The sequence below is a fragment of the Pipistrellus kuhlii genome, unplaced genomic scaffold (assembly GCF_014108245.1).
Source record: "Pipistrellus kuhlii isolate mPipKuh1 unplaced genomic scaffold, mPipKuh1.p scaffold_m20_p_3, whole genome shotgun sequence".
In the NCBI taxonomy this organism is placed as follows: Eukaryota; Metazoa; Chordata; class Mammalia; order Chiroptera; family Vespertilionidae; genus Pipistrellus; species Pipistrellus kuhlii.
Window position 1 is genome coordinate 67,161,112 of NW_023425529.1, and position 27,669 is coordinate 67,188,780.

Here is a 27,669-nt window from a genome sequence, read left to right on the forward strand (position 1 = left end):
ATAATATATGCACACAGTTTAAAAAATTTCAGCAAAGCAGACAAAGAAAAATAAAACAAAATAAAATAAGATAAAATAAAATAAAATAGCCCTGCCTTCCTTCACTCCCCAGCCCCAGCTGAAATCTGGCTCTTCAAAGGCAATTACTTCAACCTCTTTAGATGTTTTTTCTGGCTTTTATTTTACATTTTAAAATATGCTATTTTTTTCCCCCCAAAGATAGGCCTTACTTCTTACTATGGAAAATGAGGAGTCATTTCAGATCTGAACTCTCCCTAAAGTGACTTTTCTTTTGTTTGCCATTATGTGTGTGTGTGTGTGTGTGTGTGTGTGTGTGTGTGTGTTAGGGTTAGGATTTTTCTTTTTTGTGCATTTGTATGGAGTTAACATCCTAATTTTGATTTGCTGCATGTGCTATAGAGCAAACACTGTATTTTCTCTCTTTAATCCTCTAGCACTATAAAAGTCTTGGTCAGGTATTTTAGGAAATTCCTCAGTTTCTTCTTCCCCTCCATAATGTGTCCATCTCTTAGTTCTTTATTCTCTGGTCTCATTGAGACAGGTTGTTTTGGAGCCTACTGCACGCCTTCCACTTGGGATTTCTCTTCATCATCCTCTGGGAGAATTTCATTTTTGTTTCTCCTGTGTTGATTTCTCTGTTTCTTGGGTCCATGAAATGTCTAGTGATCCTTGAACTTTGTTCATACTTGAGAGATAGGCTTTAGAAAGCTCATCCTTGTTTTAATTGACTATATTTTTTAGTTGTTTTCTTGACAGAAAAGACACTTTCCTTAAAAGTGTGCATGGAAATGAATATCCTGAAACCTTGATTATAAGTTGGAAATCACTTTTAGAATTTTGAAATGTAATCCATTCAGATTTTTGACATTTTACATATGGCCTCCCCCAACCCCCTGCAGAAATTTTTAGTTATTCTCTTTATCGCTAGGGTTGTGCAATTTTGTGAATATGAAGGTTTTTTTTTTAATTATTGTGCTGGATATGGGTATTTCACGAGCCCTTTCAAGCTTTAAAAATCCCTCAGTATTGGAATAATATTTCTTTTTTTTCTCTCTTTCAGAAATTCTGTTATTCAGATATTAGAGCTCCTGAAATAAGTGATTGAGTCCTTAATTTTCTTATTAATTCTTCCCTATTTTTCATCTTTTTGCTTTTTTTGGTTTACATTTTGGCAGATTTATTTCCAACTCTTAGATATTTATCTTCTAATCATTCTATTTCATTTACAGGTTTCTCTTGTGATATTGCCAATATATAATTATTATTTTTATTCTTTGAATTTCATTTTAACATAATTTTATTCTAGTTTCATGAATGATATAACTCACGAACTCATTTTTCCCTCTGAAGATATTAATTATGAATTTTTGGAAGTTTATTGATAAATTTTTATTTCTTTTTTATTTGGTTTATATATTTGTGTTTCATATTGCAGGCTTTTATCATAATCCATGGATGTTTATTCACACTAGGCTCTAAAAACTGATCAGAAATCTCTGAATATATGGATGGGGCTTGCTTGCATGGTGGGAGATTGAGCAGGGAGCCTCTAGTTTTATTAGCTATGCTCCAGATGTCTAATTTTTCCATTTAGTTTCTCCAAAGAAAACTTTTCCAATATCCTCAGTGGGGTCAGGTGCATGGGTTCCTGAATACTGCCAGCATTTTAGGCCTACCTCTTCAGGCTTTTGCACTTGCTATTCCTTTGCCTAGGATGGTCTTCTAAATATCCATATGAGTTCTTCTTATGCCTCCTTCATCTTTACTAGAATTTCCTCTTATTAGTGAGGCTTTCATTGGCTACTCAACCTAAAATGAACTCCCAACCCTTGACACATGCTCTTTATCCTCTTTGTCTGCTTAATGTTTCTTCTTCATGTTGTCTAGCATCATATATGTTTTAGTTATATTTAGTTATATTTTTTTATTAACTGTTTTCCTCTAATGGAATAGAAGTTTCATGAAGGCAAGTGTTTTTGTCTGTTTTGTTGACTGTTACATCTCTAAAATTTAGAATAGTAACTGGTAGGTAATATGGGATCAATAAAATTTGCTGATTATTCATTTAATATATATATTACATTTATTCAGTATTAAACATTTATATTATCATTGGTGATTTTTCTTATCACCTTTATGCTTAGAAAGTTGTTTTCTATCATATAGTTATTTATATTTTCTTTCAGTTTTTTTATGTTTTCATTATTATACTCTACTTGGTGAACCTTTGGAAATTAATTTTGGAAGAGGGTGTTCTCCTTTATTATTTTCTTTTTTTACTAATTTATTAATTTTCCCTATCCATTTCTTTTTTTAAAAAACAATCTCTCTTCCTTAAAGTGTTGGGCGATTTCGTTTTTAGTAAAGTTATAGTCACTACTGCAATCTTTACACAAAGCTTTATGTAGAGCTCTATTTGAAGCTTGATTTCACGATTCTCTAACAGGTAAAAAATATGGATATAAAAATTACAAATGACCTGTCCAGGATGGCTCAATGGTTGAGCTTTACTCTATGAACCAGGAGGTCATGGTTCAATTCTGGGGCAGGGCACAAGCCTGGGTTGCAGGCTTGATCCCCACTAGGATATGTGCAGGAGGCAGTTGATCAGTGATTCTCTCTCATCATTGATGTTTTTCCCTCTTCCTTCCTCTCTGATATCAATCAATAAAAAAAGTGTTTCTTTGTGGTGCTCTACAGTCTTGTCAGACTATTTTTTCTAATATACACAGTGTTAAAAATGCTGAATTAACTTGTAATTTATGAAGTTCATCCTGTTGCCCAATTTCTAAGATGAATATTTGTTTTCTCTTAAAAATCTAAAATGTAGTTATAATTTTGTATACTGTCATAGGACTAATGATGCCATAGAAAGGTAGACATCATTGTAGTTTTAGTAATTGAAATGAAGGTATATATTCCTATCCTTTATTTTGTTTTTTTCTCTTTAAGGTTCATAATAGCCCTAAGTGCCTTGGTTCAGTGTATTATTGTTACCGATCCATCAGCTTGTTCTTTTCAGACCAAGAGGAAATTCGAATTTATGGGCATGAAATAAAAAAGAATGGAATCAGGTAAGATGGGATAAATGATATAATGAAAATAACACCATGGATCAAAATAACACCAAAGAGTACTTCCAAACATCTCACATTGGAAGTGAATTATGGAGCAGGAAGAGAGAATTTCTTTTCAACAATAACCTTTAAGTTATATCATAGACACCAGAACTTAGGTGGCCTCCAAGGCCAGCCAGGTGGCGTGGAATCTAGCCATTGTAACCTTCTTAATGCTTATGTATGATACAAATATGTTTACATAGGTGGAGAAAAGATGATCATATCTTTTTCTAAGAGTCTCAAGAAATATCTTCATAGTTCATTCATTTTTGGCCTCTATTTTCTTCTTTCTTTTTTTATTTTTAAATCAGAAACTTTAAATAAAACCAAATCTCTGCAAGTCCTTTCCAAATTTATATGAATTGAGTTTTTCCACTAGTGTTCTGACAAAGATTCAGAGCCAGTATGTAACTGGCCTTCTTGAATTGCTCAGAGAGGGGATCCACTATGGTTTTCTGTCTGTAAAAAATAATATCTAAGGGTTTTAGGCAAGGAGATATTTACTTATTGAGTTGGTGAAAGGTTTTATACATCTTAAACTAGGAATACTATGGAATAATCTGCCTTCCAATCTAAATAATTCTACAGATATTCACTCTTAACTATCTCTTGGTTGAGTTATGGCAGGAAAAGGAAATCACCAGATGGAACAATTCTATCCATCCTTCAGAATTCACTAGCAAGTGTTTGAACCAGAGGGATTCTTTCCAGTGCCATGGCCTGACCAACCTTGGTGCTGTTTTTCTCAGCTTAGAGTCAACAGATGGTACAGAAAGGGCTTTGGCTGAAGCACCAGGGAAGCCAGGCACTGACCAAGTCAGGCAACTAGAGTAGCCTGTCTCTCTGGGCTTATTTTGTTGATCAGTTGGGTTCTGCACTTGTAATTGTCTTACAAAAGAAACAGCCATTTGAATGGGAAGATAACACTCTACATATGTATTTCCTGAAACTGAATTTAAATAGAAATTTAGAATTCCCCTGTATGAGATTTTAGATAACACAAATGACACTTTAACAATTATGTTTTATAAAGCAGAAATGGCATTCACGGGGATTTTCAAGAATACTAACCCTTTGTTAAATCAAAGATATAATATTTAAATTTTTAACTCAGATGTTGTATGATAGAAAAAGGATGGGTTTATTTTATTAACCAATTGACTTGCTTATACACTGTATCTGGTCTAGGGCCCAACTCATAGCAGGTGTTAGAAAAATGTTTGCCAAAATGAAATCAAATACGTGAGGCTCTGCACGTGCCACGCCTTACGTCTCTGGACTTGTGTTCTCTCACCTGTGAAGTGAAGGCATCTTGTACATATGAATCAGTAAATAACTTCTAGCAGCAATCAGTGCATTCATTTTAGTTTACGTTGTTAATGCTTCTTGCCGAGGTTAGAGTTTTTCTTAGATTTCTGGGAGATTATCTAATTTTTTCTATTATCCCCCATCACTACTAGCATTCTTTTGTTTTAGACATTAGACATTCATCTTTTATTTTAAAAAAAAGTTTATCTAATCAGTTTACTATGAAAGAGATAAATGACAAATGATCATACCAAAAACTACCCACATCAAAATAACTATACCTCTATAAAATCAATATTCCATTGCTATAAAGTATTTTTGTAAATTTTGATTCACTTTTTTATGTATACCTTTTGTAAACTTATTAACTTAGTATTATTCATACTGAATTTTACTATGCATTTAATATGAATTTCTCATGTTTATAATCTTAAATATTAATAGATTATGGAAGCAATCAGCTAAAGTCTTTTTATTTATTCTTCAAAGTAAATTTTTAGTTATTTTCCTATTCTTATGATCAATTTTCTGTAAAATTTATATGCAGATATCTTTGGGTAAATGGTTGGATACTTTGAATTATTTCTTTGTGGGCTATCCCTTTGTTAATGAGCCTGTTTAGTTTTATAGTTTTTATGCCATGTAGCCATCCTTTTTCTGAAAAGGAACCCAGTAATTAGAAGTTTTGAGAGAAATGTGTAAGTATACCTACCCTGTTTCCCCGAAAATAAGACAGTGTCTTATATTAATTTTTTTCTCCTAAATTTGCACTAGGTCTTATTTTCAAGGGATGTCTTATCTTTCCATGCGCTAGGTCTTATTTTCTGAGGGTGTCTTATTTTCGAGGAAACACGGTATTAACCTCCTGCCTCCCTCACATTATAGTTTATAATTTTCAGTTTGCATGGCTCTCATAATAACAATGCTTTTTGCCTTCCATGTCTTGAATTATTAGCACTGGCTCTTTTATGCTATATATGTGAATGGAAGGGGAATAGTGCTCTTTCAAAAGTATCCTAGGCAACTTACTGCGCTTTTAAAATGTCCAATTGTTTAGTTTTCTTTAGTTCTCATACATTTCCCACTTCCTCTGTACGTGCACATGCTTGTGAAAAATGAAAAGACTAGACATTGGATCAGGAATTTAAATACTCAATGTGACCATTATTTAAATAGCCCCAATTTTATGCTTTTTAAAAAATATGAGTATAACCTGTATACAGTACTGGAGAACAAAGTATACTATATTCCTAATAATGTACTTTGTAGCATTAAAAATGTAAGTGATAATCATGCCTTGAAATTTTTCTTTTGGAAAACAATGACTTATGCCAAGGTGACATTTTGGGGATAGAAGCTCCTATTTCCTTTCAGCCAAGTTTAAAATAACATTAAACAGAATCAGAAGTTGTGCAGCCTGTTTACATATTTTGACAATGTTTGTACTTCAAAATTTTGAGCAACACTTTTTTTAAACCTCGAACAATCCAGATAAAAATAAATACATTAAGCTCATTATTCAAATGGTTATTTTCCAGATGACAAAAATCACTGATATTTAGCAGAAGTATATTTTTGGTTGTTTGAAAGAATCATCCAATTATAAGTATAAAATCTAAATCAGCATGGAGAAGCATAATTTTTGTCTTTTATTTCAATATTGAATTTTTCAAAAAACCACAAGATTTTCTATAGGATGTGTGCTTGGTAAATCTAAATGCATAGTTTACTCAAAAATTTGGAATAATAACTATGTTTTACTTAATTGTCTGTTACTATGAAAAGAATGATCTATAATTGATCCTTCATTATAATTAATCTGCCTTTTTAAAAATTTTTCCAGTTTAACATTGCCTCAGACAATTGGACAGATTTCTGTTGAGAAACTAGCTGACTACATTCTGGTGAAAACAACCTTTGGTTTTTCATTGGCTTGGGATGGAATATCTGGAATTTACCTCAAAATATCTGACGAGCTTAAAGGGAAATCATGTGGACTATGTGGAAACTACAATGGCATTCAATCTGATGATTTCATCATCCATCAAGGTAAGGGGAGCAGAAGAAATGTGCGGAGACTTCTGAGGTCTTTTTCCGTCACCAGTCCAGCTGTTTGTACCATAAGAGCACAGCTTGTCCTAAGTTGGGTAAATTGGTAGCTATAACTTGTCTGTTTTAGAGATTTTAAGTTGTGTCATGCTTGAAAACCATTAGTTATTTTATATTTGCAAAATTAAGATAGAGGAATTACTCATGTAACAAATACGAATTGAGCATTTACTTCATGTTAGGCACTGTTGTAAGAGCTCAGGAGGCACCAGTGAATAAAACAAAGACTCCTTCCTTTTTGGGATTTACATTTTAGTGATTCAAATCCATTGGGGAAAATTATTCACTTTTGGAAAAAAGCTATTTTGCATCCAGTCTTGATAGGAATAGAACTAATGACTGCCAAATAATAGTTTCGCAAAGGTATTTAAATGTAAACAGTATTGAAAAAGTTGAATCTCTTGGAAATGTTTTATTACGAATAATGATATCTCTATAATCATTTATCTATTTATTCAAAGTCACTAAACTAATCTCAGTGAGCTCTTAAAAATGTGGTCTCATACTTTGGTTACTAGTTTGTACTGGCAATGGAATAAGAGAGTCATAGGATGCACTCATGATTTAGGTCCACATGGAGAGGTGTAATAAAAAAGAGGACTATTCGTAGGACCAGCAGACATGGCTGTGAATCTTGTTTCTAGCCTTAAGTTTTGTTGTTTGGGGCAACTCATTTAATCTCTCTGATGCTGTTTATTTGGCTGAAAAATAGGAATATGATAAGTTTGAATCTTAATAGTTATCAGGAATAATAAGGACCTATCCTGATATTATTTATAATATCAGTTAATATAAGCACATATCTATATTATTCTCAACCCTTACAACATTCTGTAAGGTGGGTGGCATTTCCTTAATTTTTTAATGACACAAAATGTTCTGTCCAATGTAATACAGCTTGTAAAATGCTGTCAGGGTTGGATTACAGATCTGAATATCTCCCAATCCTATGCTTAGGTAAATGTGTGAGAAATGGATTTTAAATCTGTAAAGTACTATCTATATAATACTTTTAAAAATATGTTTTTATCAATTTTAGAGAGAGATGAAGGGAGAGGGAGAAAGAGAGATAGAAATATCGATGAGAGAGCAACATCAACATTAATCGGCTGCCTCTACTGGGACATGTGTCCTGAGTGGGAATCGAACCCGTGACCTCCTGTTGCATGGGTCTATGCTCAACTGAGCAACACTGGCTGGGCTACAATACTTTTTAATATTACAAAATTAATAGAAAAGAGTTGCTCACATGTTGTGTTTTAAGGCACAGTAAAAATACTACTTAGAGTCTGGGTTCTGGACTCAGATGGTGATATTCAAATCCTTCTTTGCCATTTATTAAATTTTCTAAGTTTAGTGATAAAGTAATACTATATACTTCATAGAGTTGCAAGGATTAAAAGAGACAACCCATGCAAACTATTTGGTACAGCGTGTAGCACATAGTTAATGCTCAATACATTTTAACTAATTTATAATTGCTTTCACGTGGTCTCAATAAAACTATAATGAAAGCTGAAGTAAAAATGTTCCATTAAAGAGATTTAAGTGACCTTGTTAAATGCACACATTTACCCAAGATGCATAATGCATCATCGGGATTAGATCACTGGTGGCTGGGGCAAAGAGCAAGGCTTCATGGAGCCAATTTCCTCATATGTACAATGGAGATAATAATAATGACCCTGAGACCTTCCAGCCTGTGAGGGTGAAATGGGAAAATGTAACTGAAAATGTTCAAATTCTGTGAGCACAATGCAAGTACACTTACAGTACAGAGATCCCCATGAAATGGTGTTTTGCATCTAATTGGAGATTTAGAGTGAATTTTGTGGGTAGGGATTTAGACTCAAGCAGAGTCAATCAAATGGTGATTATTAATTTCTTTTATATGAAAGCGTCACATACAGAAAATAATAACACTCAATTTAGTACTCTGTATTAGAGTTAGAAAAGACTGCTGTGGGTGGCTCTCTTAGGACATCCGGGAACATTGTATGAAAGTCTAGGTCTAGACAGAAAACAGCATGTGTTCTTGTTAGGATTTGAGTTAAAAGTCAGACAGACTTTGATAATCTGGAATATAAAATGGTTGCTCACAGGGAGTTAACTGGTCAGCAAAGGGGTGTTAACAGATTATAAGCGGTAGAAGACTGGCAGGAGGCAATTGGACTGAAATTCGGAGGCCTGGCAGTAGGCAAGAAAGACCCCAGAGAGTATGTGGGAAGAGCCTAAAGAGAGAGTTCAGCTTTTTCACAATTTTATTGGTGCACAGTATGAAGCAGAGTAATTGCCAAAACCGGTTTGGCTCAGTGGATAGAGTGTCAGCCTGCGGACTGAAGGGTCCCAGGTTTGATTCTGGTCAAGAGCATGTACCTTGGTTGCAGGCACATCCTCAGTGGGGGGTGTGCAGGAGGCAGCTGATCAATGTTTCTCTCTCATCAATGTTTCTAACTCTCTATCTCTCTCCCTTCCTCTCTGTAAAAAGTCAATAAAATATATTAAAAAAATAAAAAATAAAACAGTAATTAACAAACTAACATAATAATTTATAGGGATGCGACAAGAACCTAACGTCCACCTTTCTTCCATGTGCTAGTAATGCAAGACATTTCCTGCAGGTGAGCTGAGTTACCTTTAGCTAGAAGATCCTAAAGCTAAAATAACTCAGCCTGTACTTTGAGAGTCAGTTGTACTTTGCTGATTAGAGAACTCTTTAGAATCAGTGAGTTTAACTGAATGCCACTGAATGCATAATTTATTAAAAGTGATTAAAATTGTATTTCTTTCTGCCTTCCTACTTTTTTTCTTCAGGAATGACTTCAAAAAGAAATAAGGCTTTTCAGAATTTCTGTGAATATAGAAAGATTTTAATTTGTTGCTAGTTGAGCTTCTGTTCCATAATTCATGTTTTTAGCTAGCTACACATTAATATAGAAACCCTGGTTTACCCTTCACTTTCTCAACATAATTGATAGTGCCTCACTTGCATTCTCAGAAATGTCACAATATGGACAATATTATTCTATTTGTAGCACCTTCTATATAAAATATTTAAATTTTAGTTATGCAGGCTCTAAGACCACCAATTATCTCATAATAACCAACTCTTGTGACTCTTTTATTAACACAATGTAGTAAAAATAGGTAAATATGTGTTTGAAACGCTGTAATTTAAGTGAACTTTAAGGGATTTCTCTGGTTATTTAGTTACATTAAATTGTAGACATAAATATTAACATAAGCGAGACTTTAGGAAATGTTTTTAGTTCTTCAGACTTTTAAAAAATAATGATGTTTTAAATGCGATTATAAATTTTCTTTAAAAGTACATTCACTTTTCCTTTTTTAAAATCAATATATTAGACTAGGCCCATGCTTAGTTTTAATGTTTTAAAACAATATTAGTGATAATGAAGTGGGATTCTAATAATCTTTTAACTAAATATTACAAACTCCCTTGAATTTATTCACTCACTTATTTAGCAAATGTGTTTGAGCTCCTGCTATATACCAGTTACTAACCTCCAGAGATACTGCAGAAGGTCAGCTTAGGGAAGCTCTCTCTCTTCCCATCGTAGGTATTACAGTGAAAGACAAAATACATAAAGAGAAAACTTAAAATATAACTTTTGTGAAAAATATCAGCCATGAAAATAAATGAGGAAAGAAAGGAGGTTAAGAGTCATAAAATAGTGTGTGTTTGGTGGTAGTTCAGGTCAAATGGCAGAGAATGCTCCTGAGGAGGTCATATTAAATAACGTCTCTTATAACCAACTTCTGTGACTCTTTTATTAACACAAAGTAGTAAAAGTAGCTCCAAGACCAAATAAAGGAGAGAGCAGGGGTAAGAGTGATTCTGAAGGAGGAGGGCCACGAGCAAAGCAAGTGCAAGAGGCAGTTGGAGTTGAATTTGAGAGAAGACTGTAGTAGGTTGAGCAAGAATAGGAGGAGGTATAAGAGGGGCTGGACCAGGGTGGGGTGAGGTAAGTGGAGGAGGTTGGGAGTTGAAGGAATAAAGGGGCCAAAAAGTCTTCAAGGTCAAAATAAAGTCTGGGATTTTACAGTCAGAAAGAAAAGCATTTTTATAGGTGAACTCCCACAATCTTCCCAAAACTGGTAGTAGCACATGGACATCACCTTCCTATCTTGAAGACAGAGAGAAAGAAGGATAGAAAGAGGGAGGGAGGGAGGGAGGGAGGGAGGGAGGGAGGGAGAGAGAGAGAGAGAGAGAGAGAGAGAGAGAGAGAGAGAGAGAGAGAGAGGGGGGGGGGGGGGGAGAGGGGGAGAGAGAGAGAGAGAGAGAGAGAGGGAGAGAGGAGTCATGAACTATTTGGCTTGAGATTTATGATTCTACTGATGTGGTAGCTATTCTTCAAAGGTAGGCGTGTGGCTGTGTAAATGTACATGGCAGAGAACCTAAAGCCCAAACCTAAGGGTAATTGCCTTAGATGGAGCTTTGAGATGCCATCCTGTTCGCCTGAATGTGGGGCAGGGTTAATTTTCATTAATTGTCAAACTTGTTCTCAGGCCAGGTGCTGAGGCGATTTAAACTCGATCTGAGCAGAGAGGCCAGAGTGCTCACCGCCCGCTGTTTGTTGCTGTGTATACATTAGCTCCGGAATCTCGCCTCTGAATTGCTGAGGCAGTGTCAGGATTCTTAACAATCTGTCCTGAACGTGTTTGGAAACACTTCTTATCACATTCCATTGAAATTAGTTCACTCCTTAGTCTTCTGTTCACAGGTGTCTTTTTCAGTCTTTTACTGTATGTATGTCCTCTGGAATTTCAAGGGCTCAACAAAATTTTTTTTATTGTTGTTTGGGTTAGGGTTCGGATTAGGGTTAGGGTTAGGGTTAGAGTTAGCAAAACCTAGAGGCTAATTAATACTTTACTAAAGTAAATGTTGTGTCACTCACTCTCAGTAAAGCTTTTCCTCTCCAATGATATTAATTTTTATTTGGTACTAACACTTTGTCCAATTTATTTTTATCATGCTAAACGGATGTTACAGGGAGGGCAAAAGGATGTTACAGTTGTGAGTATGCTAAACACAGTTTATCCTTGGATTATTATTTATTATCGTATTATTTTCCATCAGGACAATTGTAAATCTACTTTTCCCAACCCCTGTATAGTCTCATACCACTGATAATTATCAAGTTATTGAATTTAACTTTTTTGACCAGGAGTTCATGTTGATGAACTGTGTGCTTGTGGAAAGTGATCCTATTACACCTTTGTGTGTGTGTGTGTGTGTTTGTGTGAAACAGAGGACTATACAGAAGACATCGCTATGTTTGCAAATAGTTGGTTGGTGCAAACTCCAGATGACTTCAAATGCGTACCCACACCCTCAGATTTTCCAAATCCATGTTCCAGCGGAATGCCAGCATTCGAGGTAAATTTGGTGTGAAAACTATGGGCATGTTGGATATAACAATCATATATTGTATTTGTATATTTAATAATAAGCATTTTAAATGCAAACATTACATACTTAAGCACTATTAAATTTAGGAAATGTAACTTCAATAGGAATAACTTTACAATTATTTTAGAAATAATAAATGTGATGTTTTGTAAAAGTAGCACTCATTACAACAACATGTAATTATAAAATATTGGTTAAAATTTACAAGCAGAAATGACCTCCTGTTTCCTAGTAAGAACAGAATCTTGCAATTAGATCGGTAGGAGAAAAACGAGAATACATGCATATCATTAAATACGCTGTGGTGACCTCCACCTTTTTCTGCACAGGCCATCTTCTTCAAGTGTCAGATTCTGTTGCAGTTCCCTTTTCTGAGCTGCCATGAATATATTGACCCATATTTATACATTGCCAGCTGTGTTAACGATCTTTGCAAGTAAGTGAAATGATTAGTATTTGCAATAAAATGTTCTTTATCCCAAAAGAAAAGCAAAAACCACTTTTACTTAGTCATCTCACCAATTCACAGAATATAATGGGAAGTATAAAGCATAAACTGTACTAGCAGCTTTTAAAAGATCACTGCATAACAGGTACAGTCCTTTTTATACAAGCAGCATGAACAGAATACAGCAATTCTTTTTTTAAAAAAATATATTTTTATTGGTTTTGTACAGAGAGGAAGGGAGAGAGATAGAGAGCTAGAAACATCGATGAGAGAGAGTCATCGATCAGTTGCCTCTTGCACACCCCCTACCGGGGATATGCCCGCAACCAAGGTACATGCCCTTGACCGGAATCGAACCCGGGACCTCTCAGTCCCCAAGCCGACGCTCTATCCATTGAGCCAAACCGGTTTCGGCAGAATACAGCAATTCTTAAGTATTTTTTATGCCACTGACCCATTTTGGGAATCAAGAGATTTCCATAGACCCTTTTTCAAAACAATGTTTAAATGCACAACATAAGTTTACAATGGAAACTGTATTGAAATGAGTTATCAATATAGTAAGTGAGATTATTTTTTGATACCAGGACTTTTCTACATGCATTGCATGTCTAATAACTATTGTAATTTGATCTGGTTATGAGTCTAAATACTAAGAGAGCTGCAACAATTATAATGAGAAATTAAAACATGAAAAAATGATATATGAGATATATTGGTGAAAAAGTCAGAGATACTACTAAGAACATTGTGATATATTCCCTAAATCTATAATTGAAGGAAATGCTAAATTTCATTTGGAGATTAGTGAAAATAAGCATATATTTTTCCCAACCAAGGTCATAGACTCCCACATTCTCTCCCAGGTTAAGGGCACCTTGATTGGGTAGTTTCTAGGGAACAAACTCAGTGAGACTTCAAGAATACCTCAATAAATTTTAATAAATCTACAGTTAAAAAATAATAAATGCAAAAGGTATATAGGAACTTTGTTTTAAAAGACCAGTCTAATTTTTGGTTGAGTAAAACTACTTAAATGGCATTTTGGATGGCTTGTTAAGAGGTTTAAGTTAATTAAAAATAAGAAAAAGGAGGGAAGGTGAGATTGTATAAAACTGCCTTATTTGTAATTACTGTGCTTAGAATATGCCCACACCTTAAAGCAAGGGCTGCCGAGAAATGCTCTCTTTGGCTGGGTACCCATATGCCCAGCAAAAACTTAGAGTAGGGGTGTCGAACTCAATCAGAGAAGGGGCCAAAATCTAAAATCCAGCCTAAATCGCGGGCCAAATGGTTTACTGAACAGTCATAAACTGTCATTGTGATGGAAACGCAGCGGAGTGCAGTGATGACAGCGCGGTTCGGGCCACATTGCAAGGCCTGGCAGGACGGATTTGGCCCGCGGGCCTTGTGTTTGACACATGTGACTTAGAGGGTCTAATACTGAGACGGAGAAAGGGAACTGGGGACCAAAAAAATTCTCTGCGACACTCACTTTGTCTGAAATGTCCTCATTGAGACATTAACATGATGTTTTGGTAGACTTAGGCTTTGGCTTTTGAAACGAAATTGCTTTCTCCAGGGTAAATAAAAATAGAAGTATAGAAAAGCATCTTTTACTGGTTGAAATCGTCTGAAATGCTTTGAGGTGGAGAGGTGATATGCTTGGGGGCTCAGCAGACATAGGCTACCGATAGAAGGGCATTATAAATCAAGTCAGTGGTCATGGGTGGAATGAAAGCCCAGTTAGTTAGCCTTTCATCCTCTCCGTCTGCCACCTAGGACCAGACCCCCTACATTCTCTCTCCCCTAACAGAGATTCTCTTTATTTCTTATGTATAATAGCAGAGGACTGCATCACACGGACCCAGAGCGTGAGAATAGCATTGTCAATCTGCTGAACTCAAATTAATTTCCTGTCTGAATAGATAGGATAGCATATTAAATTTGATTCAACACATATTTTCTGAGCATCTGGTCTGAGCTGAGCATTTGTGCCACACCTTGGAGAAGCAGAAACAATTTAGACAGAGACACTTTCCTGGAAACTCAGGTTCTGGGGGTGGGGCAGGGGGTGGGGGAGGGCAGAGAGACAGGCCTCCAGCACCCACACAAGCTCTGAAGGCAAGCGCTGCACTGTGGGGGAGAGATCGCTGACTTCATCAGGGAGTGTTCCACGGAGGAGATAACATCTCAGTTGAAATTTGAAGAATGATACAATTCCAGTCCTTGAACAGGAAGCCCAGTTGCTACTTCTAAGAATGATAAACTTACCAGCAAGGAAATGTTTCTGCCACACCAAAGTCAATTGATTTAAAGACAAACTACTCCTTAATGCTCATTTTCATACTAAAGTTTACATCCAAAAAACAGAACAAAAAGCCCTCATTTTTCCTCAGTAAATTGAGGTAATCATTTCTTTCCTGCCTGAGTGTTGTGAGTTTTTGTATGGTACCATGTGTAACATGCCTAGCCTGGATCCTAGAGTAGCACAGACAAAATAAATGGTAGCTATTTTAATAATAGTTGCATTGGGGTGGAAAGCCACATTGAGTTAACTTTCACAGTTAGCCTCTATTAATTGTAGGAAATCATGCACACATTGTAAGGGAAATCATACACTTCATGTTTTTCTAGCAATCGAATCATTTTAGCTTGCCCTGTCTTTCAGAGAATATTCTTGTCTGGAGGTTTAGAATCTTTTCTCAGTTTCTGGAGTTGATGCTCAGTCCCCTTTTCCTTTTAAAGCTCAGTTAATTGGACCAGATAAGCTGCATGACTCCAATTACAGTAGCTCAGGATAAGCGCAATTTGAGATGGCTGGCTTTACAATAGAGATACGAAAAGGCTAAGGTTCACAAAGTACAACATTCTTAAGGTTGTTATCCTGTAAGATAGTTAGCTATTCAATTCTGAGTTGGAATTGGGTCGAAAAACAAGGCCACTACCTTACTATAAACCCTACTATAAACCTTGCTCATTTTATAGGTACCTGTGTGTCTGCTTTGGGAATTGGCTGGCCCCTTTGTTTGGGGGAGCTTCTAGAGTGATTATAAGAAAATAATTAGAGAATATTTACTCTTGCCAATATTATAAAAGTAACTAGCTTTAAGAATTTAAACTTAAAAGAATTAAAAAAAGTAAAATCTTAGTTGAATGTTTTTTATTGAGTATTTCAAAACTGCTGCAGGTTATTGGTATTGGCTTTATTCCTGTAGACCAGTGTTTCCCAAAGTATGGTACGTGTACCCCCAGGGGTACGGGAAGAGTTTGGTGGGGGTACGCGTTGCACCGGAGTTTGGTGGGGATATGCACTGCGCCGTGCTTAGCTGCACCTAATTCTACGTTCTCATGAGTATGATGGGGTACCAGTGTTACGAAAATTATGGAAGGGAGTATACATATGTCAAAAGTTTGGGAAACACTGCACGGTGTAGACTATCAAGATCATGGTATCTTTGAAATAATTTTCATATCTGGAGCTTTTGTTGTGATGGAGTTTTATCTGTTCTAATGGGATTTATTCAGTTCTACAAGGTCTGTGATGCTTTGTGTGGGAGCCAAAAAATACATACAAGGATTCTGGAAAAAATGTCAGAATTAAAATAGAAATCTTTTTCAGTATAGGGACACCCTGGAATCAAAAGAAAAGTGGTTAAATATTTTCAGAGTGATGAAGACAATTTACCTAGGCTTTTTTTTAACTGGGATCCCATGTTTATTTGTTTTATGCATTATTATACATGGTATATTTTATACATGCTGACATCAGTTAGTGTTGGAATATTCACCAGACACTAAACATTTCTAGAGATCAGGAGCTCAAAGATGCGGATCCTGCCAGTATCCTGGGTGTGACTCTGGCTCTGTCTTCTCGCTTTCCAGAACCGATGATGATGATACCTATTGTCGGGCAGCCACCGAGTATGCTAGAGCCTGTTCCCATGCTGGCTACCCCATTCAAGACTGGAGAGATGACTTCCCAGCATGCAGTATGGTTTCTTATTTTCCTAAGCCCTGTGTACTTTGTTAATGTTAGGCTTATTCTAGTATTCAGAACTTCCCTGTGTACTCAAAACTGATGAATGGCAAGGATTTGTTACTGGTGCAGAAACATTGATAAACTTGCAACCTTTTTGAAATACTAATCTTCTTGAGGTGAATAAAGTTGACTTACAGCATTCCCATTTGCCCATTTCAGCTGACAAATGTGATGATAGCTTTGTCCACCGGGATTGCATCAGTTGTTGCCCAACCACCTGCACATTTGAGAAACAATGTCTTGGGAGCAATCTCCACTGTCTTGATGGATGTTACTGTCCAGACGGTAAGTGTTCCTTGAGAGAAATCATGTCTCCGCTCATGGAAAATAGCATCCTGTGAGCTGAGAATCAAGCCTTCCAGGACACCAGGGCTGTTGCAATGTTCAGCCCTTGTAGGATCTGATCCTTGAAGTGATAGGAGAAAAGTCTGCTTTTCTTTAATAAAAAGGCTTATTGTTTTTGCAAATTTCCCAGGAAATTTGGAATGTAGAGTCCTGGCGTAACCATGGCAATTCTTTTGTTCTCTTGAATATTTAATATATATTTAATAATTTATGAAAGCAATATTAGAAAAACAAATTGGCAAAACAAGATTTTACTTGTGATGCAGCTTTAACATTTGAAATTAGAAGTAACATAGCAAGAGATACAGGTGGAGTTTAAACTTAGGAATGACTCTTATGCCAATAGACCTTTTTAAAGAATTCTCTCAAATTCTTACATTTTTTACAGATAAAAAAATAGAATACCAGATTCGCTATGTGATTTTAGCACTGTCACACAGTTAATATGAATGAGGACTACTTGGAACCAGATCTGTTGACCTCAATCTATTGTTCTTATAGTGCTGCTCAGGGGTAGCACTTTGGATCAGTGCCAGGCATCAACTGTTTCTTACCATTCACTGATGAGATAAGGAGTTTGTACCAGAACATAAATTAATGCACTAAATATATAAGTCAATGCTTCTTTCTCTAGAAAGTTACTCAGACAAAAGGTCAGTGAACAAAACAGTGTGCTTAGTAGCACAGTTCATTTACATTCTGGCTCAACTGTCTTTGCTCATTAGAGAGAAGTAACAAATGCATTTCCACTGTACTTGCCCTTTGAGTAGCACCGTCTGGCTATTTATTATACATGTGATGATGGTGTAAGTGCCTCATTGGCAAATGAACAGAAATTCAACCAAGAATAAACTTCCTTAGTTGCCTTTATTCTATATGGTGAACCTTGAGTTTTTTATGGTAAGCCATAGGATAAGAAAGTTGAAAACCACTGAAGTAGAGATGTTGGAAACCTCCTTGGAAGTAAAGAAATTTCTATTTTGTTACGTAGCTTAAGCAAGAATTTAATAAAAGTTAAATTATTATATTCAAAGAATAAATATTTATTATTTCTTTTGAGAATTTGATATGTATTTTTTTTCAATAGGCCTCATCATGGAAAATGGGACTTGCATCTCCTTGGAAAGTTGCCCATGTAGTTTTCACGGACTAGCTTATTCAGTTGGTTCCAAAATTGAACAAGAATGCACTGAATGGTATGTGATCAATGCACAGCCAATTATTTCTGGGGACCTGGCTGGGTGACAATTTTATACTAGTATAACATATGGTTAAAAATATATACTTTTTACTGTTTTTTTTCCAAAAATTCCCAGATGTATTTTATTTAAAGTTGGTACAGGGGTGGGGGAACATTTGCACATTCTTTTATAATGCAACTAGTGACCCTGTGCACGAAGTCATGCATAGGTAGGTCCCTAGCAGTGGTTAAGGCTGATCAGGGTCTTCCGGCTGCAGGCCACCGCCTTGTGGTCAGCGCACATCACAGTGAGCAATCGAACTCCTGTCTCCTGTTCAAACTCCTGTGGGGACACTTTGCATATTAGGCTTTTATATACATGGATTCTCCTCACTTCCTTTGGCAGTTTCATAAAATCTTTATGTTTTATTTTCTTATTATTTTTGATCACCAAGTTACACATACTTTTACTCTTAGAATTGATGTTGAGTACTTTTTAAAAAATATATGTTTTTTTTATTAATTTCAGAGAGGAAGGGAGAGGGAGAGACAGATAAATATTAATGATGAGAAAGAATCATTGATTGGTTTCCTCCTGCACATTTCACACTGGGAATGGAGCCTGCAACCTGTGCAGGTACCTTGACCGGGAATTGAACCTTGATCTCCAGGTTCATAAGTTAATGCTCAGCCACTGAGCCAGGCTCTATTGAGTACTTTAAAAAGTGACTCCATATTGCCAGTTTTTCTCCATGATTAGAGACATTTAGAATTTCTTATTAAATTAGCTAAGTCTATTATAGGCAAGGATTGCTCCCTCCAGTGCAGTCCTAAAAAGAAGCAGAAATCTAAATATTATCAGGTTCCTTTCGATTTGGTATAGGTGTATACAATGGAAATGTAAATAGATAACTCTACTCTTAAATCCCAACTTGAGTTTCTGCCTTTCAGAGACTACTTCTGTCCTCCCTAACTAATATTGTCTTGGAGGTAGAAGGTAGAATTTATCTTATATAAAACTATATATTTTCTCTCTTTAATGTCTGATGATCTTCAGAACCAATTTTCTTAATTTGTACTACATGAGATAATTTATAAATTTGAACTCTTATATGTATTTCTTTAATGATAAAGGCAAATACTTCTCTATATGTGAGCTCTTTTAGTTTAAGCAAGGAGAGAAGGACCAAAGCAGAGGCTTTCTGTTTGATTAGTATTCACTTTGTATCATCTTTAGTGACTTTTAAGTCTGACACACAATCCTATATAATAAAGAGGTAACATGCAAATTGATCTTCACTCCATCACACCATCACAAGATGGCTGCATCCACAGCGGAGGCAGGGTTCCTGTAATGAGCTGTAATGAGCGATCAGCAGAGACCTGAGGCTGCACCACCCCCACCTGGTGGGGCTTGACAGGGAACCTCAGGTTGCTCCCCCTGCCCTGGTGCTGGGCTGGGGGACCAGAAGCCTCATCCCCTCCCCAGCACCAGGGGACCTGAGGCCGTGCCCCCAGCCCAGTGGGGCTTCAAGAGCGACCTCAGGCCATGGTCCCCACTCCAAGTAGCTTGACAGAGACCTCAGGCTGTGCCTTCTGTCCTGGCACCGGGCCAGGGGACCTGAAACTGCGCCCCCTGCTCAGCAGAGCTTGATAGCAGACCTTAGGCTGCAACCCCCAGCCCTGGCCGGGGACCTCAGTACACCCCCTTTGCTCTAGCACTGGGCTAGGGGACTTGAGGGTGTGCTGGGGGACCTGAGGCTGTACCCCCCACACCCCACCTAGTGGGGTTTGACAGGGGACTTGAGGCTGCACCCCCACCTGGCAGGGCTTGATGGGGGACCTAAGACTGAGCCCTCTGCCTGACAGGGCTTGATGAGGGTGGGGCCGGCCAGGTCTGGGTATCACACAATTTTGAGGTGTACGTGCGATTTCAAGGTGCAAGCGGGTGGGTGACTCTGGGTCCTGTGGTGTGACCAGACTCTGACAGGAGGAAGATTTTCATATGCATTTTACTAATTTTCTTTCATCTCTGACACTTCTATTATAGAGAAAGGGCAAATAGCAATATTAAAATATTTCCTCTAATTAATTCCCTTTTAATGTGCATGAATTTCATTCACTGGGCCACTAGTAAATAATAATTTAGATGCTGGCCAGCATAAATTTAGCAGTTAATTGAACTTGTGTGGAGAGGTTTTTCAAGTCAGATTATTCTGAGCCTATAAACATTGAATATTTTGGTACATTGATGCAAACAATACAGTTTCTCTATACTAGTAGATTAATGTTTTGTCATTTTATTTAGTGTATGTGTTGGTGGCGTTTGGAACTGCACTGAGCATGACTGTCCAGGTAATTTTTTAACTTTTTTTTTTTTTTTTTTTTTTTTTTTTAATGCCTCAGTTCTTTTTTAAAATTAAGGAGCAAGGTAGCACTGATTTTTGTGATGTCATCTCATATATAGTGAGAGATGGAATCATCTATAAATCCAGGTAGGCAGAGGATAAATGGAAAATTGAATAAATGATAGCTTTGAGCAGGAAATTTTGGTAAAAACTTATTAAAAATAGTAAAAATATTGCAGCATGTGGAATAGCTATCATTTAGTAAACTTTAAATTAAATTGAATAACATAATTTAGTAAGTTTGTCAAACTAATTTTAAACATTTAGCTATTCTTTTTGATGCATGATTATTAATCCTAAGTTGACCTGCTTTTTTTGAGAATAAATAATTTCTTTTCCTCCTCCTCTCTCTCTTCTTTTTTCCCTTCCTCCCTCCCTCCCTCTCTCTCTCTCTCTCTCTCTCAATCTCTCAATCTCTCTTTCTTTCTTTCTTTCTTTCTTTCTTTCTTTCTTTCTTTCTTTCTTTCTTTCTTTCTTTCTTTCTTTCTGTAGTTCAATGTTCTGTTGTAGGTGATTCTCATTTTACAACTTTTGATGGTCGACATTATTCTTTTATTGGAATGTGTCAATATATCCTTGTGAAAGCAACTGGAAAGGAGAAATTCACACTTACCTTACAGAAAGCTCACTGTGAGCAGGTAAGAATATCTCAAAATGACCAGATAAATTTTCATTTTTTAATTCAAATTTTATATCCAGGTTAAAAATAGTAACCTGAGTAGGCATAGTTATTTTCTTCAAAAATAAAACACCATTGATTGCTAAGATGCATCATTCTATGTACTACAAAGAAAGAAAAAAATGTTGATAATCTGTTATACTAATGGTCATCTGGTGTGTCCTGATTTCAGAGATATTAAAATATGAGAACAAATATGTCTTATATTAAATATTATATATTTCACTGCATTTTCTTTCTTTTAAATGTGATATTTGTATGTATAGTTTTTTGAGCAGTGAACCTAAGTTTCTGGTTACTTCACAATTACTATTTTAAAGAAATGATTTTTATAGGATTGGCCAAGTTTCATATCATTCTAAATAAATATAACAAATTTCTTTGCGTATGAAATATTTATTTTCTTCAAATAAACACATTAATAATTTGTAAATAAAGACACCTGGATCTTCCCTCTCTCTAACTCAGGTAGTCAAAATTTTGCAGAAATAATTAATTTTCCAGTTTTACTATAATATAAAATTGTCATTTCCAGTGAAAAATTTCAACTACTTTTTTATTGCTTTTTTTTCCTCATTTGATTTTTTTCCTTTGCAATATGTCAGAGTCTAAATAAGTTTTTTACATAGAATCATAATTTTCTGTTTTTCTTTATTGATTTTTATGTCTAACAAGCCACTTAAATGAATATAGAGAGGTACTTTATAGCTATGAGAAAACATAATTATTGGAACTAAATTGAAATCATTATTTAATGTTCATATAAAATATATGTATATATGATATATTTAATATATTATACAAAGACATATTTTTATATAATAATGGGTATACATAAATGGATTATATAGTAATTACTTTATTATATAATTAATATGTAATATTAATATATAATATTACTCAAGCCTTTTATATACTAGAAATTCTTATCTATGTGCATTCTTTTTTTCCTTTCCTCTTTTTTCACTCCCTAACTTTCTCCCATATTTTTCTTCTATTGTCCCTGTCTCTTTCCATGTCTCTTTATCTCTCCCATCTCTTTAATTGGTTATTCAATTTTTATGCAGAATCTTGGCTTGGTCTGCCTTCAGTCTATAACTCTAATTCTGGATGATGATTTTGATAAACAAGTGACCCTTAGTCGGGGAGGACAAATCCTCACCAGTCCTAACCAAGGCTTCAATCTGAATGGTAAGAAACCATGCTAACAGAGTACTTTCCTTCCAAAACAACAAAACAGCCTAAATGGAAACTCCTTCCATTGGCTGCCTGTTCTAAAATTTGAGTGTCTATATGTTGTCAGATCCTTAATCGGACACAGTAAAGACCACCATGTTTATGGGATCTATTGTTGACCTAGTGTTAAGTGGAGTTTGAAAGAGGAGCTACACAAGCAAACATCCACTTATGCAACACACGATAAACTCAAAGATAGGCGTAGAGACTGGGAGGAGGTGTCTAAATGAGTGTAACTCTCCCAGTCTTGAGGTGGGGTATGCAGGTGTGGTCAGGAAAATTTTCTGAAGGAGATGATGCATCATTGAGCATTTAAAACTGAGGATTGCTGGGATGAAAGAGATGGTAAAAGTGTTATGGAAAGAGCTATGGAACTCTGCAGTATGTTTAGGGGGAACTATAGCTACTGTGGCATTGCTGAAGCCTGAAGAGGGCGAATACAGGCTATCCAGAGATGAAAATAGGAAAATAGGAGAGGATGAGACTCCCAGAAATGTCCCAGTTTGTAGAAATTACATGGCCATTCTACTGATTTTCATGCTAAGAATTGAACTTGATATAAAATTGAATATGAGATTATCATTATTTTACCAATTTTAATGAATATAAATGACAATCTTATGTGGTTCAACCAAATTAAACAGCCAGTTTTAATGAGGAGACTGATATCATCTTTTTTTTTTTGAGGGGGCGGGGTGGTGGTAAAATACTAAGACAATGTCAGACATTCCTAACTAACATGGAGAACAGGTAGAATGTTATTGAGGTGGGGCATGCAAAGAGTGGAGAACTGATCTAAGGCAGTAACAATAGAGATAGAAAAAAGAAGATTGCTTAAAAAATTATTTAAGAAAAAAATGGTCTGACCTTGGTGATGGATTGGATTGGAGTTAATTGGAGGAGCGCGAGAAAAGGATGATGTGATCAAAGAATGATTCTCAGATTTCTGGGTTTGGCGAACAGATGATGGCAGAAACCGTGAGAGATACAGGAGCAGCTCGGTCTTGAACACAAATTTCTTATCTTTAAAGGTATCTCATAAAATTTGTTTCTCAAGTGCTGTGCTCCTCCTTTTGCTGACAGGCTCAAGGGAATGGGGAGTTTTGGGGGAAAGTGCTACTTCCTTATTGGATCATAAGGAGTTTGGGGAAACACACACACACACACACACTCACACACTCACACACACACACTCACACACACACACACTCACACACACACTCACACACACACACACACTCACACACACACTCACACACATTCACACTCACACACACACACACACATACTCACACACACACTCACACTCACACACACACACTCACACACACACACACACTCACACACACACACACTCACACACACACTCACACACACTCACACACACACACACTCACACACACACTCACACACCCCCACACACATACACACACACTCACACACACACACACACTCACACACACACTCACACACACACACACACACTCACACACACACTCACACCCCCCCCCACACACACACGTTGAGGAAGAGAGATCAGATTTCAAATGTCTAAGGACTGTCCAGATGTCTGAAACTGACACTATACATTCACCTAACAATATATTAAACATATCAGCTTAGGGATCACAAAGGAGGGACAGAAAGAAAATGGGAGAAAAGAAAGCAGGCACAAGGTGGCAAAAATTGGGGCTGGAGTCCAGGGGTGGGAACTGGGAACCTGCCTTCCCATGTCCCAGTCTCTCGGAAGGAGAGTCCTGATGTATGCCAGCATTTCAGAACAATTCATATAAATCGCAAGGCTGACTTATGTATGTTATTTTCCTTTAGGAATTGTTGAAATTCAAACTGTGTCATCCTTATTTATCCTTCTAAAAACCACATTCGGCTTGAAGATTCTGTTTGCTATAGATGGGGAAAGAATTTATATTCAGCTCACCAGTACATGGAAAAGAAGAACACTAGGTCTATGTGGCACTTTTAACGGGAACATAAGGGATGATTTTCTGTAAGTATGATTTCTGTAGAGCTAACATGATTTAGTGACTAGTAATGTAGAGGATATACCGTATTTTTCGGACCATAAGACGCACCGGACCATAAGACGCACCAGTTTTTAGAGAAGGGAAATGAAGAAAAAAAGATTCTGAAACAAATAGTGTCCTAAAATATTTTATGTGCATTAAAACCCAACATCACAGTCATAAACACATGTAATCAACCCTGTAAAGTAAACAGCAGCATTTAGAACCATTTTAGAGCCGGGCAAGCACACAGAGACCACACAGAGCCGGGCAAGCAAAAAAACTTTTTTTTTTTAAAGTATATGTGTAGGCTATATTTGGACCTTAAGATGCAGGGACTTTTCCCCCCCACTTCTGGGGGGAAAAAAGTGCGTCTTATGGTCCGAAAAATACGGTAACTATTTTTATTAAAAATGTTTGACCATAATATAGCTTAGTCACCAATGTTCCAAGAGCTTCAAATGAATCATCTTATTTAAATTTTATAACCATCCACAGATTTGCATCAGTTGGTTTTATAGAGAAGAAAACCAACGGAGGCCAAAAGGTGGCAAATAAATGGCTCAGAGTCACTTAGCCCAAGTAGAGTAGAGCTAGGTTTTGAATTTAGATCGAGTGACTCAGAGCTTGTAGGATAACTCACAGGATGACCTGTTATACTCTCCCCTGCCACCTATCAACATTAACAGTATTTAAAAAAACAACTTAATATCATTTGGTACCAACTATAGTAAATTATACTTTAAAAATATTGATATCATTTAGTAGGAATAACACCTCTAAAGCGACACTTGGGCATCTCAGCTCATTGGATTTTGTGATAGTTGGTGCTTACTCAGAAGAAAAGCAATAAAATCCCCTTGTACTCCTTGTAATGACAAATCACTTCCACCTGCATGTGAAGAGACACTGTGATCCTGTAAATTCATGCGAATACTCTGAGCATTTGTGCAAAGCATGGTGGGCAGGTGAAGCAGTTTGATAGGCTCTCATCCTCAAGGAGCCGGTTGCAGATTGGGAGGAGAAAACACCCTTTAAGAATATTTAGTTCCAGGTCAGGTGTTAGTCAGCAATATATACATAAAGACTGAGACAATTTTGAAGAGTTAAGCTGTGTAGTCATGGCTAGAAGCACAGCAGGAGTTTTGAGTAGGTGAGAGTGAGCTGGGTAGGCAGGAATGTTTTTAAAGAAACTGTTTTCCAAATAAATATTAAAAAAAAAAAACCCTGCTGTGTATTCCTCCTGCTAAGGGTTTTTTACACCTCCTAATCTTTCTCATGAACTCCTACTTTACCATTCAACCCAACTCAGGCATTATTTGTTTCAAAAAGCGAGTTCATATCACACCAGACAAAATTAATTTTGACTCTGTTACTATGAAAATCTGTCATTTATGAGCCTGGTTTTCACTTAAAACTCTGAGGGTTTTGAGAAGAAGAATCATGTCCTTGATCCTTGTATTCCTAGGAACTAGCATAGACTACTATATGCAATAGATCGTAGAACTGCACAGAGGTAGGACTTGTAATGGAGAACCAAGAGAATTAGAATGGGCAAGGAGAACTGGCTTTTAAAAGTTTAAATTTCAAAAGAAATTTTGTATCTTGTCTCCAGTGTGATTAAATTCTTTTTAGTTTTGTTTGTTTGTTTATTTCAGTTATTTGCAGGTCAGAATATCAATATCAATATATATATATATATATATATATATATATATATATATATATATATATATATATATATATAACTTCTGTTTCACAAGTGATATTTTAGTGGCTTGGCTAAGATGTGCAGAAGAGACCGTAAGCCTCTTTCTCTTCCTTGTTTATCAGAATGGGCTAGCAGTCATTGTTTGACAGATGGCAGATCTGTCTCCCTCCTCTTCAGGCACCAGTCTCCTCCATGTATAAACACGGAGGTGCGATAACAGTGCAGAAGAATATTTCAGAGTTAGAGATAACTTTTTAACATTGTTTGGCTTTCCAAGCATAAGCAGTTAAAATTCTTTACTTCACAGAAGTAATTTAGAATCTGCAAACATAGTGGAATGGAAAATATTAATTACTTAACATTTTATTTTGCTTGCCTTGTTATAGTAAGTTATGGTGAGCCAAAGGTTCTTTTCTAAAATAAAATGCAGTAAATAAATGGGTCTACATTTACACTCCTGATTATTTATTGTGTTTCTTGTTTTACGTGAACTAAATGAGATAAGAGAGCCAAGCTCTGAGTCATTTCCTCCTGGGAATGCTGACTACACCCATCACCTTGACCTATTTTATTGTCTTTTGTAGGAATGAAAGGGAAGGAAGGGAAAAATGAGAAGAGCTAGTGCACGTCATACAATGTCTTTGAGTTTCATTGTTCTCTTTGAACAAAATGAGAATTTGGATTAGGTGTTTGTTGTAATGCCTTAAAATTTCAGATTGGTTGGATTTTGAGGAATAGGAAAAGGGGAAAGGGTGGGGACAAGGCTGGGCATTGTGGAGTGGCTTGTGCAGCTCCTTTTCTCTTTGTTCAGTCACTGTGGTGAGAAGCTCCATATGGTTAGTGGTGTCTGATCTTAATAATAACCAAAGCACTTCATTTATTAGGACGCTATAGAGAGCCAAGATAAAGCCCACTACCATTTAGCATGTTTTAGCAATTAACACAGTTAGGGCTTGTGTTAGTAAAGTTTTAACTTAGTCAAAGCTTCTTACAGGAGACATGGTCCAACCTGACTCCAAGTAGTTTTGACAGTAGATGGCATAGCGTCCAAGAGGGATTGTCCCTTACAGAATATTGGCTGATGAGTTAATAAATCCCGATGGCCACTGGAGGGGGCATTTTAGTGTTTGGCTATTGAACATTGTTGTGGTTTATAAACCTGACTTCAGAAAGGTAGCTGTTTCTCTTCCATTTTGATTTGCTGAGGGAACTGAAGAAATTCACAAGTTTGGGTGAAGGGTGCTTTTTATACCATTTTTTTCTCAATTTGCTTTTGGTTTGTTTATGCAACTTCATGACAGAACCTCAGTATTTCAGGCACTTCAGATCTCCTAATGGAAATTGAAATACTGAACCAGAATTACAGATTTGTTCTTTTTAAAAATATATATTCTGTTGATTTCAGAGTGGAAGGGAGAGGGAAAGAGAAATAAAACATCGATGATGTTTCTGCACAATCTCTACTGAGGACTGAGCAGTAATCAAACTATGACCTTCTGATTCATAAGTTGATACTGAACTGGCAGGGCTACACTGTTTATTTTTTGGGACATTTGTCTCTGCTCTAAAAGGAATCATGTGAGCTACCTACCTTTTTGTTTTTTC

At 36.3% G+C, this 27,669-nt stretch overlaps 1 protein-coding gene across 1 annotated transcript in view; it reads left to right on the forward strand.

Moving 5' to 3' along the window:
- Nucleotides 1-27,669, forward strand: part of OTOGL (otogelin like) — a 149,981-nt gene that overhangs the window by 18,524 nt on the left and 103,788 nt on the right. Inside the window, exons 7-17 of the mRNA XM_045588285.1 lie at nucleotides 2,974-3,095; nucleotides 6,292-6,497; nucleotides 11,831-11,958; nucleotides 12,321-12,427; nucleotides 16,325-16,431; nucleotides 16,641-16,766; nucleotides 17,914-18,022; nucleotides 20,315-20,361; nucleotides 20,907-21,052; nucleotides 22,161-22,284; nucleotides 24,160-24,337. Coding sequence (XP_045444241.1) covers nucleotides 2,974-3,095; nucleotides 6,292-6,497; nucleotides 11,831-11,958; nucleotides 12,321-12,427; nucleotides 16,325-16,431; nucleotides 16,641-16,766; nucleotides 17,914-18,022; nucleotides 20,315-20,361; nucleotides 20,907-21,052; nucleotides 22,161-22,284; nucleotides 24,160-24,337 — 1,400 coding nt within the window. The remainder of the gene's footprint in view (nucleotides 1-2,973; nucleotides 3,096-6,291; nucleotides 6,498-11,830; nucleotides 11,959-12,320; nucleotides 12,428-16,324; nucleotides 16,432-16,640; nucleotides 16,767-17,913; nucleotides 18,023-20,314; nucleotides 20,362-20,906; nucleotides 21,053-22,160; nucleotides 22,285-24,159; nucleotides 24,338-27,669) is intronic.